General features: G+C 40.4%; 1 protein-coding gene across 4 annotated transcripts; it reads right to left on the reverse strand.

Moving 5' to 3' along the window:
- Positions 1-507: 507 nt before the first annotated feature.
- Positions 508-16,302, reverse strand: baz1a (bromodomain adjacent to zinc finger domain, 1A). 4 transcript variants are annotated; one of them, XM_058399501.1, is made up of 28 exons: positions 16,169-16,302; positions 15,679-15,838; positions 12,877-13,155; positions 11,394-11,552; positions 11,199-11,300; positions 10,698-10,785; positions 10,427-10,561; positions 10,262-10,334; positions 9,973-10,139; positions 9,748-9,843; positions 9,518-9,656; positions 9,250-9,396; positions 8,492-8,587; positions 7,402-7,626; positions 6,309-6,474; positions 6,108-6,215; positions 5,910-6,004; positions 4,952-5,488; positions 4,359-4,522; positions 4,007-4,149; positions 3,725-3,873; positions 3,465-3,545; positions 3,110-3,357; positions 2,814-3,022; positions 2,359-2,681; positions 1,935-2,110; positions 1,465-1,552; positions 508-1,340 (listed from the first exon to the last, which is right to left on the reverse strand). In XM_058399501.1, exons 2-28 carry the CDS (start codon positions 15,789-15,791, stop codon positions 1,168-1,170), a joined length of 4,479 nt encoding a protein of 1,492 aa, XP_058255484.1. In that variant the 5' UTR covers positions 15,792-15,838; positions 16,169-16,302; the 3' UTR covers positions 508-1,167. The 4 variants fall into 4 exon arrangements, with proteins under 4 accessions (XP_058255484.1, XP_058255483.1, XP_058255487.1 ...); XM_058399500.1 differs by having other exon boundaries at positions 15,679-15,843; positions 16,169-16,297; XM_058399504.1 differs by lacking the exon at positions 16,169-16,302 and having other exon boundaries at positions 11,199-11,297; positions 15,679-16,128.
- Between the last annotated feature and the right edge of the window lie 40 nt (positions 16,303-16,342).

A 16,342-nucleotide genomic window follows, 5' to 3' on the forward strand; every position in this document is an offset into this window, starting at 1 on the left:
AGCATGTAAGTGCCTGAGAAGTGCTAATATGCATTTCCATAAATAAAATGCAGGGTCAAAAAAAAGCACCTACTCAGGATAATGACCAACCGTCATATAACACAACAGTCATGTGTCCACTGCAATGTACAGCAACAGACTTTGTGGCACAAATGAACACATGACCACCACTGTACACTATTTTCTTTGCACATCTGTAGTGGTGGGTATTCTACGTGTGACGAACTAAATACAGTGCAAACAAGCACAAAGTCAGAGCTGCAACAACTCTAATGATGCTCTGGACCAAGTGGATACCCTGGTTAATTAATCCATATGGGAGTTATGGACCCTCATCTCTCATACAAGAACACTTGTGTAGTCTTTTTGGCAGGCTCTACAGCTTTTAAAAGGTACCTTTCATGTAGTCGTGTGTAACCATGTTAAAATGTTACTACTGGTATTGAAGTACAAAAAAAAAAAAAAAAAAAAAAAATCAGCAGACAGATTTTTACAAAGGCAATTTATTTATATTTTAGAAAATATACAGAACAGCTAGGAAAATAACAACCTGAAAGGAAAACAGCCTTTTACTCAAGTTTCTATTGTTTGGAGTATTGCTTGCCGGTAGTACTTTACAAAAACAGTCCACAAACATAAAGCTAAAAAAAGACAAACCATATTCATAAATTAAGCAAATTCCAAAGTATACCCCAAACTAAAATAAATATAGTGGATAGCATTACAGGAAAAAAGAAGCAGGTCTTAGTCCCTATGTAGTGTTTAACCAAGCTACAGGGAACTTACTGAAACAAATAGATTTATTTATTTTACTATTCACAACTACAACAAAACAGAAATGCTATTTGTTCCTTTAAGTTGCACGATTAGTTTATCAATGCATGTGAAGTATGTTATGAAAACTCTATACACAGTAGTCTAGGAACGCAGTCAAGATATAAAATACAAATGCACCATTTAGAAAGGTTTTGCCCTTAGTCAGTGAGCACAAGGGCATTTCAAAAACAGTGCAAATATTTTTCACAGTGCAGGTTTGTCCTGCAACACATTAGGCAAAGCCACAACGCCTTCTTGCATCATCACATAAGTTCTTCCAAATCTTAAATGGAGTCTCTTGTTTGTCTAAAGACTGTTGTGTGCATGACGTTCCAGTGAAAGAAGTCTGGTTTACATTCTGGATCGTTTCTGTGGAGGGCTTGTTCGCTCAGCCAGGCCAAGTCTCTGCAGCTCAGAGTGGAAGAAAGCTTGAAGCCTGATGCCAGCCTTGGCCTCCCCGGTGTTACGAGGATTGTACTCAAGGCAGTTGGAAAACATCAATTCCACATCATCGATATACTCCGCTGTAAAAACGTGAAAAATACAAAAAAGAGAAATGACTGCATGATACAATAGAATGCATCTAATGACAGATCTGTATAGTGTATCAATATATCATATACCAGATTAAACAAGCAGGCGACTTACATGCAGTTTTGTATTCACAGTTGTTCACCTTTTCTCGGATGATACTCAAAGCAATAGGTTTTTTGATGATATCATAGTAATCGGGTACCTGCAGAAAGAGCCCAGGATGTTAGCTTGGAAACCTCAGACAAAAGAGAAACTGGAAAAATCACGACACAGTGGTGACAACTAAAAAAAAAAAAATGTACTCCCCAGGTTTAGATACTGTTATACCTGAGCAAAAAATAAAATAAAATGTGGATCTTAGCTCTTATCCCAGGAACCCACTACTTTACACATCTGATTCATTTACACTGTACATATAACATTAGCTGATAAGATGTGTCAGCTATGTTAAGTGCAGGGAAAATGTGGGTCCCATGTCAGGAGCTGGGATATTCTACCATAGACAAATGTTTTATTTACCATGAATGATTTACTGGAAAGACTGCATATTAACAAAAAAAAAAATTAATATTTACATAGTTTACCTGAGTTCTAGAGACCAGTTTCATGAAGGGCCAGCTATCTTCATGTCTAACAAGATCTACAGTGAGCTGTTCACACACTGAGAGCTCATGAACACCAAGATTTCTCCCTGAGCAGCGGCGACTAGAGGAAGAGTTGCTAGGGGCCAAAGACATCTTGTTTTTAGGGGAGACCTCTGCTGGAGAAACAAACAAAATACAGAAGCAGTGAAGAAAAGGAACATTGCAGTACATATGTATGTTAATTTAACTTGTTTTTAAACACATATCAAAAGAATAAAAAATTGCACATTTTCCATGAAAGTATTTAAGTTGCTTTAAGATAATGTAACATTTTCATGCATGATATATAAACAATATCATTAACCTTGACAAGTTAACAAACATTAAATATTGGATTGCTTTAATAATAGCCAATATAGCCAACCTGTGCTGGTTCTTTTCCTGGACTCTGCAGCAGGACTAGGATGAGGGCTGCTTTTGTTTGAGGTGCCATTAGTGTTTAGCACCTCCAAGCTGAGACGGGCACTAGAGCGGCTTCCGGCCCGAGGGGGCCTGCCATTGGACACTGGAGTGGCTTTCTTCCCTGAGCTTTTAGAGCCTCCTTTAACAGAGGTGTTGGTCTGTTTGGGCGTGTTCTGTTGGCTCTGTGGTGTGGAATGATTCGATTCAGCTTGTCTGGATCTACTGCTTGAACGGGCGCCTTTAGAAGTCTGTAGAGGAAGCTTCACCGCAGCCTTCTTGGAGGTACTTGGGATAAAGTGTGAAAAATGTTAATTTTTCCAGGAGTTTCCTATTCATTTTATATGATTAATTAACCTATTTGTTTTAATAATAAATACATCAGTAAAGTTGACTCGCTATGTAACTGAATCAACCAACCTTTCTTTCTCTTCCACTTCAGACTCCTCATCTTCAAACTCTTCCTCATCCTCTTCTTCCTCCTCTTCAGACTCCTCTACCTCTTCCTCAGATTCCTCTTCTTCCAGTTCCTCTTCGGAGTCAATGGAAGAGCGCTGACGAGAGTTTATGCGGTGAGAGCGTTGTTTGGGACGACACTCTGGGCAGAACCAGTCTTCACTGGGAACAGCCTAGGAAGCAACACATACATTTTATGCATTTGAATAATTAAAAATGTTACAGATGTTATAAAAATAATTAGAAGCAAAAAAGTGTACCTTCAGCTTCGGACGCACGCAGAAGATGTGATGGCCTCGGTCACAGCCGTCACAAAGCAGCATGTTCTCGCTGTCTCCCTTCCTGCGGCATACCTTACAGCGAGCGTTCAGGATGGACTTTGCCCAAAGAACACTACGCTCCAATGTTGACAGATGCAGGAAAAGCTGTGAGAGGCTAGAGCAAGTCAGAAGAGATTCCCTCCAGCGCTCCGGCACGGTCTTCACCTGACGCCCACATTCACTTCCATCTGCAGGTCAGGAGTACATCACACATTACATCATAATATGGACAAACATTCTACAAAAATAAGCTCATAAAATTTCCATTCCTCTCATCCTAAAATTTCTAACTCACCATCTTTCTCACTGGACTGTTCATCATCTTTCTTCTTCTCTTTTTTCTTTGTTTTCTGGTCTTTTTTACTTTCCTCATCACCTGATTCAATAACAATATAGAACAGAAATAGCAAATTGATTTATTCCTCCAGTATACCACAACATTACAGGGAGTAACAGAGGAAAAAAATTGCCCCAATCATTCAATGAAACAATTCTTCCATTCAAAGTACCACCAGCTAACTGGAGGAGGAGGAGGAGGAGGAGGAGGAGTCTTACCCAGTGGAGCTTTAAGGAATTTTCGCTCAATACCCTGCTCTATCTGAGCAAGGGCCCGTGCAAGGTAATGCACATTGTTGTTTACAGGCTGAGGTGTGCTAGCACTGGTGGATGCTGCACTCTGGCTCTCACTCTTCAATTCCTGCAACCTGAGCAGCAAGATTACAGGATGTTGAGTTATGGGTTATGTGCGAACTGTCTTTGATGACAAAAAAGCGCATTTTACCACTAACCATGAACAGGAAGTTTGTATGTTCCCTGGTATGTTCCAGTGACAGTTACCTGTCTTTGACTCGGAGATGGTTCTCCTCTATCTCCATGGCCTCCTCCTCACCATTGACTACCCAGTTCTCCTTGCCCTCAGAAGCCAGCAGGTCATAGTTTCCGCTTTCCAGTGCAGCTCTCCATGCACCTCTTTCCACACCCTAATAATTCACAGCAAAAGAGAAAAACATCATTCACACATTCTGCCATATTTAACCACAAAAACTGTACTCGTACATCAACATTTAGATAGTGTGTAATTGCATACATACCCATGTTTCAATGTAAACCAATCCAGACAGATTTTTTCTTTTTTAAATTAAGGCAGAAAATAACATTACATCCACACAAACACTGCATGCCACCATACCTTTATGGAACCCAGAGTTCCCTGATAGATACGGTCCTCAATGTCCAGGAGCAGATCCCTGAGACGATTCTCCATGCGGCGCTCAGCAGGTACAATGCTTTCGAGTAGAGTGGAGCCATTCTTCACCTTCACTGTGCTCCCTTTAGTCTCTGATGGTGCTTTATCTGCAAAATTACACCACAAATACATGAAAGCAACAATTCAGCTGTAATTTTATACTTGAGATTGGTAAACCTGCATCCCACAGAAAGACAAACCATTACTAAACATTTACTATTTATTACAATCCCAGCAATAAAAAACCTGCAATAAAAGCCACTGTTATTATATTTATTATGAATATTTGCAGTTGTTTATCACCCTACCAGTAATCAGTTTACATAAGCAATTCTTCTGGATTATGGCTGGCCAGATATTCATACAGGAAAACATTCCTTTCCATTCCTACATCGTACAAGACCACCAGCAGTACTAATTATGTTTTTGGTCATTCTGAATTTTTAACAAAACAATCTTAACTTTTTACTCAACAATCATTTTGTGTTGTTGAATGTTGACATCACATTCATACAAGCTTTTAATTTTAAAAGTACCTGAGTGGTGGAAGCGCTCTGCAGAAGTATTGCTGAGCAGCTGATTGATGCGCTCCTTCTCCTGCACTAGAGTCTCTTTGAGCGAGCTCTCCCTATGTCCTCGTGGATTCAGTGCCTCAATCAACTGCTCCAGCTCAGCTGATGTGCAATAAAAGGCCCACTGATTGGGCCGGTTCACTGGGACCAAAGTGCTCCGGTACGACCTCTGCTCTTCTGCCTGGTCTTCAGTCTTCACAGGACTTTGGGCAGAGAGATCTTCTGCTTTAGGTTCAGGGACAGGTCGAGGCTCCAGCATGTCCTCTGTCAGGCCAAAAAAATCATCCTCCACAAAAAGTGCTCCAGTTGAGGGGAAGAGCCAATAACGGCGGTAAAAGCGGTCACGGCCCAGTGGCAGAATATATGTACACACTGCAGCTTTGTGGATGCGCTCTAATAACTCCTTCTCCTTCAGTTGCTGCTGTTGTAGTTCCTCTGGGCTGAGGCCATTCTTCAACTCTTCCTCACTTGCCTGCTTCCCTTTTGGAGTGCTGCCATTAACTGGGTGTGAAATATTTAATGTAACAAATGTTCAACAATATAAACCTTAAATTCCAACAAAATATATGTTTAAGACTGCTTAAGCATCCAAATACTACAAATACAAGTTCTCTACCTAGTCCAACCACAGAAAATAGACAATGGGCTCACTATAGGCATGTATCAGTAATATTGGAATTATATCATGTAACAAAAATATTAGTGTTTCCAAGCCAGCTGAGCAATGTTCTAGAGGTCAGTCAAGTCAGTGATCCTGATGGGATTATTAAATGAAGGATTGCGCATCTTATGCCTTCTCTGGTGAGAGAAGAGACACAACATATGCCTTATAGACAGAATTAATCAGTACCGCTACAGTGCAAGGTATTCTTTCAAGTGAATAAACTTTGCAGAAGGTGTGAACAAGTCACACTGTATATACCTTTTGAAGATTTGCTATGATGTGTATGTTCCCCTTCATCCTCTGTCTGGTCTGCAGGACCTTCCTGGCTCTCTGTACTAGTGTCCATCTCATCTCTGTAAGGCACAAACATTAGCCAGCTGTTTCTTTTTCTTCTTTTTTTTTTTTAATGTTGCTTCAAATTATGGTCCTGGTTGATGACTGGATTAAACTTCTTACCCTGCTGCATGAGTGCCATTTCTCACTTCCTCTTCTTTGAGTTTTTCATGTTTCTCTTTAAGTTTCTGTTCCTGCTCTCTGAGCTTTTCCTCCTTTCTTTTACGAACTCTGTCAGTACAAGAAAGGGAAGGTTCATAAAGGTTTCTACCTGCTGCAAGTTTGATGCATTTGCTGTGCAAATCTGTAATTTCTTGGCAGTACCTGTTAGCAGCTTCCTCCCTCTCTCTGCGGTGCTGTTCAGCTTTGAGTTCACGGAGCTCCATCTTGGCAGCTCGTTGCTCATCGGCACAATCCTCGATGAAGTCTCGAGTGGAGATCAGAGTCAGCAGCTTCCCGCACAGAGCATGCAGGAGCTTCAACTTCTCACCTGTTATCACAATACTGAAATTAGCAAGTACATGCAAAAAGTACTTATTCAAACTGATCTATAACACATTTATAATTTGAAGAGTACCAAGTGGCTCAGCTCACTGAGCAGCTTCTAGGCTTTCATTATAAATGCAACTATAACAGCTACAGACATGCATGACTTAACCCATGATCAAAACATGCATAAATGCTTCAAGAAGTGCATCAACCAGTATACACTTCTCTGCAAGTAACACACAGCATCCTGGCGATTTAGTTTTGTACAAGTTATCAGCCACATGCTACTGCTTCGTCTATTTAGAAAGACCACACAGGACCACTTCTGACCGGATAAATTTTGGGTGGTGTTCCACCCTCACCACAGCAATGACACCGTCCTGGTAGTGTGTGGTGCAGGAATAACACTGATATAACACTGTCTACACGTACAGGCCACTTTATTAAACACAACTAATAGTTATATAGGTTAATAATCTTTGGTCTTAATAGTTTCTTGCCACATGACATTTTTGAAACAATTCTGACCCATGAACATTTATTAACACAGCAGTGACCTCTTAATTCTGCTGTACACCAGAACCAGTGTAATGTCTACTAAATTTCCACTGTTTTGCTGGTGCCACTGCTGTGCAAGAATTGCTCTTCACTCAATTTCCTGTATGTAGTGATCCTCTTTCAACTCTGTGTTGGAGAGGAAATGGTGTATAGCTACAGATCTTATTAGGAGTACCCTATTTTATTAGGCGTAGCGACTAAAATGACTCAAATGTATGCCTTGTATATCATAAGCCCCTCTGAAAAATGTGTTTATTTCCATTTTGAGTAAAACTGCATGATTTGTTCCATTTGCAAATTTATGCGCAAAACATGTAAAGTTGGATTAAAAATGAAACCCAGAGACTTTGTCTGGAGGGTGTGCACATACCAGGCAACAAATCATAAACGGCAGTACAGGACAGCTTCTTGAGCAGGCTGGGGGCAGAGAGGCGTAGCTCCACACAAGGGTCATCAGTCGAGCCAAAGCCCCCTTGTTTCTGGTAGCGGAATTTTGCGTTGGTGTAGTTACACTCTGCCCCTGAGGCCAAGATGTGCAGCCTCAGAATCTCAGAGAGAGTACAGCTGTCCAGATCCAGTTGTTTCAGACTGCAGCCTGTGTAGAGAGTGATTTGGAGGTAGTATAAAGTCAACATGTAGCCATGGACCAAATTTAGGGTGAATGCCAAAAAGCAAATTGTGGCCATGAGTAAGAACTTTAACTGAAAATTGTTCCCTTTTATGTGTGACAAAACATAGAATATCTTAAAACAATTGCAAAACAACTATTTTACTTAATTATATTATTTCTTTTGTAGTTCTATAAGGATATGGGATGAAAGTTTAAGAACCTTTTTATTCATGCCTTCTGTGCACACATAAGATACTTATGTAATTGATACCAGTTTGCTGTTGGTTTCACATTAAACAGTTTGATGCTGAAGAAGAAAAGAAAAGAGATCTTGCTGCCAGCAAAAAGATGATCAGATGGTCAGATGACAGACCCATTATACTGGCCCAATGATTTTGGACCCGTTAAGAAATAATGGTGCACATGTAAAGACAGCTTTCAAGTGCTCAAGACAGCTACATTTCCACACTAATGGGCTCACTGCACCAGTACTTCTTGTATAGTGCCTGCATTTTCGGTTCATAGACTATTCTTGCACTGGTGGCTTTTTATTTAGCATTTAGTTATCAAGTTAGTGTCTGCAAGTGCTCCCAAAAATAAATATCAGAAAGGTTCATCTGATATGCAAGTCCCTTCTCAAGCAAATTGGAGAAAAGCTTCAAATGATATGCTTCATCATATATGCAGAAGTACACGGGTAAGAAAACATTACAAATATAGGGATGACTAAAAACCTGATGGACGAGTTGCAACACTGACAAATGTAAACTGTTGCCAGAAATGCAAAAGCCACACTATTTTAAAATGGAAATTCCTCACAGCACTGAATACAGGTAACCCTTTTACTCACCTTGATGGAGCTGAGGCCAGGCAGCTGCCAGTGAGGCCACAGCACTGATAGCAGACTGTGTGGGGTCAGCATCATCATCCAGCGCCTCACTCAGATCTTAAAAAGAGAAAATAAGTAAATAAAGTATAAAGTATAAATAAAGTATTATAAATACAGTATTATAATTAAGTGTGGCACACAGCTCCCATGAATAACATTTATTCACTGGTCCCATACCTAATCACACAACTCAAAAAAACTGTTCTGGATGTCCTAGTTTACTCTCTTGTGATTTTTAATCATCATTCTCATCCACCAGCTCAATTCATGATATCAACAGTTACCTCCATTACATAAATAAATAAATAAATAAATAAATAAATAAATGGGCTGGGCAAGTTAACGTGTTATTATTAATTTTAAAAGTCTCTTGCTCAGCGGCTCTGAATACACATACAGACAAACCATGGGTGACGGGAGGGGTGGGATCTTGATCCGTATTGGCTTGGGATAAATGTTATGGCGCGTCAGAACCAATGAGAGCATTTGGGATATGTGTAAGATTGCCGTGGGGCTGAAAGGAAGTGGAAAAGAACTAGAACGGGCGGATAAACAAAGATGGAGAACGGCACAGAGAGAGAGAGAGAGAGTTAACTCATGACAATCATGCGATTAAAAATTTTAATCGTTGCCCAGCCCTTACACATACATACATACATACATACATACATACATACAGATACATATAAGTTCCATAGCAGTGTAAAATGTTCTCTAACCTTTTGCATCAGCCTCAGCCACTTGCTCTTTAGCCACCTCCTCCTGCTCCTCATCCTGGGCCTGGAAAATGGCAGACAAGAAAAAGAACAGGAGCTCGCACAAGGGCCCCTCAGGATCACAGCACACAAGAGCCTCCTCTAGGATCTCTGTCAGAAAACAACAAAATATAGACACTTTCAATAATGACCTTATAGCTTAGATGATCACATTTTTTATTATTACTATCATTACATGCTGTCTATATATGCATCTCTATTTCTCTCACACCTAGCGTGATGCCTTCAGGAAATTCATCCTTCAGGTCGAAGAGCTCTCCAAATGCCTTGAGAAACTCCAGCACCATCAGTGCATCTCCGAACAGCTCTGGAGGCAAACGTGTCTTCACTGGCACTGGTGTTGGAAGCTCCTACATACACACAGGTAAAGAAAAGAGCATATTTATTAGTGGCTTTCCCACAAAATCACGCTTACATGCATTTACACAACGGCACTCTTACCTTGAGGTCATCACACTCCATGTCCTCTCGAGGTTTGCTCCACAACTTCAGTCGTTCTGCATATTTCTTCTTCTCCTCCTTTAACTTCTCTCGCTCCTGAAAAAGGTGAAGGAAACACAGAACTGCCATTACAGCATGAAACAAACAAAATGTCACACAATCCTTCATACTTTCATCTTACAAAAAACAAAAGTTAAATCAGAAGAGGTCTGGTTTTCAACTCACCCGCTCTTTCTCAACCTTCATTCGTTCTTTCTCCTCTTTCCTTTTCTGTTTTTCTTCCTCAATCATTTTCTTAACCTCCTCCTTTCTTCTTTCTTTGTCCTCCTTCTCCTTCCTTTTAGCTTCTAACAAATCTTCTCTCTCTCTCTTCATTTTTGCCTTTTCATGTGCTGAACAAACACGCAAATATTCAGAATGCATTTAATGATATTTAAAAAAAAAAGTCACAATGGAATTAATACATTATTTGGTGTCTGGATGCATCTTGGATGTATTTAATATTATGGCTTACACATTGCCATCATTTCTTCTTTTTGTTGTAGGAGTTTCAGTTTTTCTTCTGCAGCTCGCATTGCATTCGCACCCTGAAAGAAAAAGGCAACGTCACTAAAAACATTTCCAGTGAACACTTAAAGCTAAAGCTTTAAGGGGGGAACCAAGCCACAGCTGCACCCACCTGTACAGGAGATGAATTACTGGAGGGGCGACCTCTGCTTCTTCCAGGAGGACTAAAGACAAAAACTGGGGCTTCATCCGGGAAGAAGTGGGAGAAACTTTGTTCTGACAGTTTATATGTTGCAACGGTTGATGGCTACAATAAACAAAGAAATACTTGAAGCACCACAATCCGTTTTAAACCACACATTTAACAGATTAGTTCAGAACACAGATGAGGTTAAATGAAATCAGGAAAGACAGAAAATCAGAAATAATTTACTGCATCATACTTTGAGTCTGATGGTCCCATTCACTGGTTCACAATGATGTTTGAGGAGGAGTTTCAGTCTGTCTCGTGTGAACACGTTCTTCTTTCGACTACAGCAGCAAGCCAATAAAAAGAAAACAGTTTTACTGTAGCTCGGTAAAATTACAGTAAAATAATTCATTTCCAAAACCAGTTTTAATTAAAATATAGCATATATAAAATCAAATAGTATATATATAGGGTAAAGAAAAAAAACAGGACACACAAAACAAAGCAAACTGTGGTTAACAATTTCAGATTAATTCAAGTTAATATAGCATAAGAAATTTGGGCTTGTTCATAATCATATATACATCAAGAAGCTCCATTTAAATTGCTGTTCCATCTATTCTGATCACGTATATAGATTAACTGAAAGTCTAAAAGTTTAAATCTAGTGATTTTACACAAGAAACCCGTGTCTAGACGTCCAATAACATTTAACCCCATAATGACAGTACGTTAGGTAAATGTGTAAACTTACACAATCTGTGAAGATTTCACAATAATGGGTTCACTACCCTCTGGACTGACGAGTTGAACCTTATACTTAAACATGGATGGGTTGATGGCTTTCCGCTTCCTGCTTTAGAATACAGCATGTGAATTCCAAACAAAAAACAAAACAAAAATAAGGTACTTTTGTGTGACTGACAAATATGCACCAGCAGGTACTTACCCACTGGGGGTTGTTTTAGGGGACAAGGGTGACGTGACCATGATCTCATCATCGCTGTCACTGATGACAATAGAGTCTCCCTCTACACGGTGTTTGGCATGACCGTTAACTGTCCCGTTGGAATGGGGTGGGATGACCTCCAAGATCTGGCAGTGTTGTCTGTGGAACATGAATAAGTATGATGAAGCTACACACAGCAAAAGAAGAGAGACCATCAACAATGATGTCATCACATGACCTCACACACACACAGAGTACTTTGTATTCCTGGACTTCCCATTGACATCACATTAGGTCCACGCTGATGTTATTTGCCTGTTTTTGACTTATTGCTGTTTGAATAAAACCTATTCAGTTCAAGACACCAGATAAACCAGCTAATATCTATAAAAGCTCAATCATTCATTTAACACAGACAACTTAAATATCAATCATTTGTATTATTGAACTATAGGAACTTAAATGGCTGAATGTTTGGTTTTACTGCGAATGATGATCAGTTAAACTCCAAACTATTTACACAATAATCATATGGCAGCTCCATCAAATATTGTTTCAAGTCTTGTTACAAACCTGTTTTACTCAATTTTAGACCCAGATGTTAAGTGTCTCCATTTTTACTACACTAAAATAGAAAGGGTGTTTAAATAGTCTTTTTAAACACTGAGCAAAAATGTTTCAGGCGTAATCACTGTGTCAGTTCTGTTAGAATAGTCTCTCCTTGTCTAGAACCACTCAAATCTACACAGTAAAACATGCACATGTCCTGGTGCAGGCCTCAATTGCGTGACATTTGGGACACCTTCTAGCACTGGGCAGATGTGTGTGGGTGGAGCTAAGAATGCCAGTCTTGGCTCCACCTACACACTTCTGCTATCCCCAAATGGCAAGTTCATCTTGTGATGGCTGTCTCAGATCCTCTCGCAGAACAACACAAAGCTTTCTGATCCTCACTAACTCTACAGGATAAGCCTAGGCTTAATGCTGGGTCACACTTTACTGCTCTACACCATCTTTCAGTTCTTTTCCCTGTACTAATTTCAGAAAATTATTTGGTAATTTAAAACTCTTTTTTCTGTAAAATAGTCACAATCACTGATTTCCAAGTCAGACATAACACCATGGTCATTACAGAACTTCAACAGTTTCTATTCAAGAGGTCTAATTTATTTAGAATATTCTGAAGACATTTTTTTCCCAGTCAACGCTGTTACATCAACATTTAATGAGAACACATGATCTAGCAGCAAATTCCTTGTTCATTCCCAAATAAGCAAAGCAAACATAGGATAACTTGTGATAAGAAGTGAAGGCCAACTATGTAAAACTTGCTGATTACAGACACTAAAATTCAATCATAAAAAAAAAAAATTATTTATGCTCACTCTTGTTCAGCTTTGTGGGCTCGATCTTGTGGCAAAGGATTTTAGGTCACAGTAATACATCTTATACTGAAATTATAAATAAGTATTCAGTACGTTACCTTGCACCTGAGCGGCTTACGACGTCAACCATCTCCCCAGGAAAGAAACGCTCTTTGATGAAAGCACAGACATCGTCGCAGATCTCATGAAGCCGTGTGCGCTGGGTGAGAGCAGTCAGGTGTAAGAGAGGCAAAAGTAACGCTTTGGGGAAGCTCTTCAGATTAAGCTTGGCCTTTTTCTCACTTTCCAAGGCCTCCTGGTAGGTTAGACCAGGTTTGCCTGTCACTGCACAACTCCACACCAGGCTGTTACAGAGTATGGTCCTCTCAAAGAATTCACTGTAGGAACAGAATTTCACCAAAATGTTAATAAACGACCATCAAAACATGCAGATTAAACAAAAACAGAAGTTCATACACCAGGGTTAAACTATAGGAAATATACTAAAGCCCATAATATAGTCAGGGGTATTCAAAATTTGTGAAGCTCAAGCTGTTTCAAATTTCCTGCTTACAGCAGTCTGGCTCAGCAACTAACAGTGACAATAGCTACCTCTTAACGTCACTAATGATCAGATCCAGGCTATAAACACAGATCAGATTGAAGTGTTTTGTTTCACAGTGGTGCTCCACATTATTTCTTTTGATTAGGACCACAGACACTGAACAGATGACCTCTGTTTTGAAAATGAGACACAGACTATGGCTTCCCTGCCCATTCTTTTTTTCGCCAAGCCATGTATAGAGAATAAACAAAACTGTATGAAAAGTGTATGAATGTCTAAAAACTCTTCCCTTTCTTGTTGACATGCTGCTCGACCACAACAGATGTCTGCCATAAAAGCCACACTGGCTCAAGTTAAAAAAAAAAAGTGCTGCTGAACCAGCTGTTTCCCCTCTTTATTAACTAGATCTGTTACAGTATTTTTCAGGTAGCCCACCCTGTGCCCTATTAATCAGCTCAAATAGACGGCTGTAAGAGCACTCCTGATCAGGTGCAGCATTAAAGATTACATGTTAGAGAGAGCTTGTACAAATGTATCAGGACCACCGTATGCACTTACCATTTTGTTAGTCATAGCCATTGGACACATTGAACCTACACAAGATTTGTTATACTTCCTCTATCCAACAGGTTCCTAATCTATATCCTGCTCAAAGGGGTTTTCGTTCCCTGTGATCTAACACACCTACTTCAACTCAGGAAGACATGTTAACTAGCTGATGAAATGAATCAAGTATATATGGTCCAGGGAAAACCACTAAAATATGCAGAACAGGATGAGGTTTGAGAACTTGCGCTTGTCTTGAAACCACAGGGCCATAATGACTTCACATGTACATGATAAAATACACTATATTGGCAAACGTTTTGGGACACCACTCCAAGTCATCAAATTCAGGTGGCCCCTTAGTTCCAGTGAAAGGAACTCTTAATGCTTCAGCATAGCAAGACATTTTGGACAATTTCATGCTCCCAACTCTGTGGGAACAGTTTGGGGATGACCCCTTCCTGTTCCAACATGACTGCACACCAGTGCACAAAGCAAGGTCCATAAAGACATGGATGAGCGAGTTTGGTGTGGACGAACTTGACTGGCCTGCACAGCGTCCTGACCTCAACCCAAGAGATCGCCTTTGGGATGAATTAGAGCGGCGACTGTGAGCCAGGTCAAAACTGGGTCATCTGCCTTTACATGCACATGAATGTAATATGGAGTTGGCCCGCCCTTTGCAGCTATAACAGCTTCAACTCTTCTGGGAGGCTTTCCACAAGGTTTAGGAGTGTGTTTATGGGAATTTTTTTTGAACATTCCACTAGAAGCACATTTGTGAGGTCAGGCACTGATGTTAGACAAGAAGGCCTGGCTCTCAGTCTCCGCTCTAATTCATTCCAAAAGTGTTCTATCAGGTTGAGGTCAGGACTCTGTACAGTTCCTCTGCACCAAACTCGCTTATCCATGCCTTTATGGAGCGTGCTTTGTGCACTGGAACTAAGGAGCCAAGCCCAACCCCTGAATATAATGATCTGGAGGGGTGTCCCAAAACTTTTGGCAATATAGTGTAGCCAAGGAATGTAGGCGTTTCTCATAAACCATTAAATGAAGTACAGTGTATTAGTATTGATAGACACCGCCACTAATCAATAAGGCAATTAGACTAATTGTTTGATAACTTGCTTAGTAAACAGCCATTCTTGTTTATTTATTTAAACTAAACACAGTTAATAACTATCAATAGTAAGTATAAACAGGCGAGGGCTGAGGGAGAAGTCACACACGGGCATGTTTTCCAACAATAGCTGCTACCACGTTTCTAGCTAAACATCCTGTGAGCAGTCAGTAAGTTAACAGCACCTGAATCCCAACAAAAGGACGCCATTTCTTTCACTACCTTGGCGTAGCACACGAAAGTATGAATTGCTGTCAAAGTTCACCCGACCTCTAGTCATAGAAATAACTTTCTTTCATTCTCGGAGGTGTTTTAACACGGAGCTAGCTCAGCCCACACCGGCCTAGGCGAGGTGCGGATGAGTAACCTAGCTACTAGCGGGCTGAGCTAGGCTAGTAAATTTATTCAGACTACTTACACCTGCCACTTTCAGAGCACTTCTAATCAGATACAGTGTCCCAACAAAACAGGGGGTTGTATCAGGAAACAACAAAACAGATGAATGAAACAAAAGTATGTACTGAAGGAGCAATTATGAATACTGCTACTTTAGTTGAAAGCAAAACTTTGGAGGACGTCCCCGCTATCACTCTGTTGTCCGACTTCATAAACAGTTTGATGCCAGTAGCTAGCACAATTTGCTAACATCACAACAAGTTCAAACGGCGTTACAACTAATACATCACTCACTCGTACGTCCTGAAGACCTCGTGTGTGACTTTACAAAGAAACACTTCTTCGTCCGGCTTGAGATCGGCGGGAGGTTTCTGTCTGACGAAGGGTTTTTTGTGAAGAAGGGGCATCTTTCTTTATCTCGGCGTCTTTGCTGTTGATGCCGCTGCTGGGTGTCCTAGACTTTCAAAAAAGGAGGGAAACGGAAAGTGAAAAAGATTCAATTTCGAGTTCGCACGCGATAAGGAAAACTCCTTTACATCTTCTCGCGAGTTGTCCAAAGCTGAAGAGGCTAAAAAGTGCTTAAAAAGGCGCTAACGGCAATACATTTCAAGAGGAAATGCAGCCTTTGTTAATGACACACGCTTCCCAGTCACACACAGTGACGTTAGAGCCAGCCCACACGCCAATGCTTTCTCAATGAGCGGCTGTTTAGACTCACTAATTACCGACATAAAGTCATTTACACAAAGCTACAAACATCGACAAAACTCACAAATACATTTACCGATTATAGAAGACAGGACAAAAGTAATCCTCTCTAAGAGATAAAGGCAAAACTCGGGGCTTGCCCCACTTCTCCGAGCGGGATGCGCGTGCTGACGACAAGTTTTGATCCCTTCTACTTCGGGTCTCGACAAGGAAGCGCTGTAGGCGGGGCTTGGTGATTTCTGTGATTCGA

Source organism: Hemibagrus wyckioides, linkage group LG09 (assembly GCF_019097595.1).
Source record: "Hemibagrus wyckioides isolate EC202008001 linkage group LG09, SWU_Hwy_1.0, whole genome shotgun sequence".
Taxonomy (NCBI): domain Eukaryota; kingdom Metazoa; phylum Chordata; class Actinopteri; order Siluriformes; family Bagridae; genus Hemibagrus; species Hemibagrus wyckioides.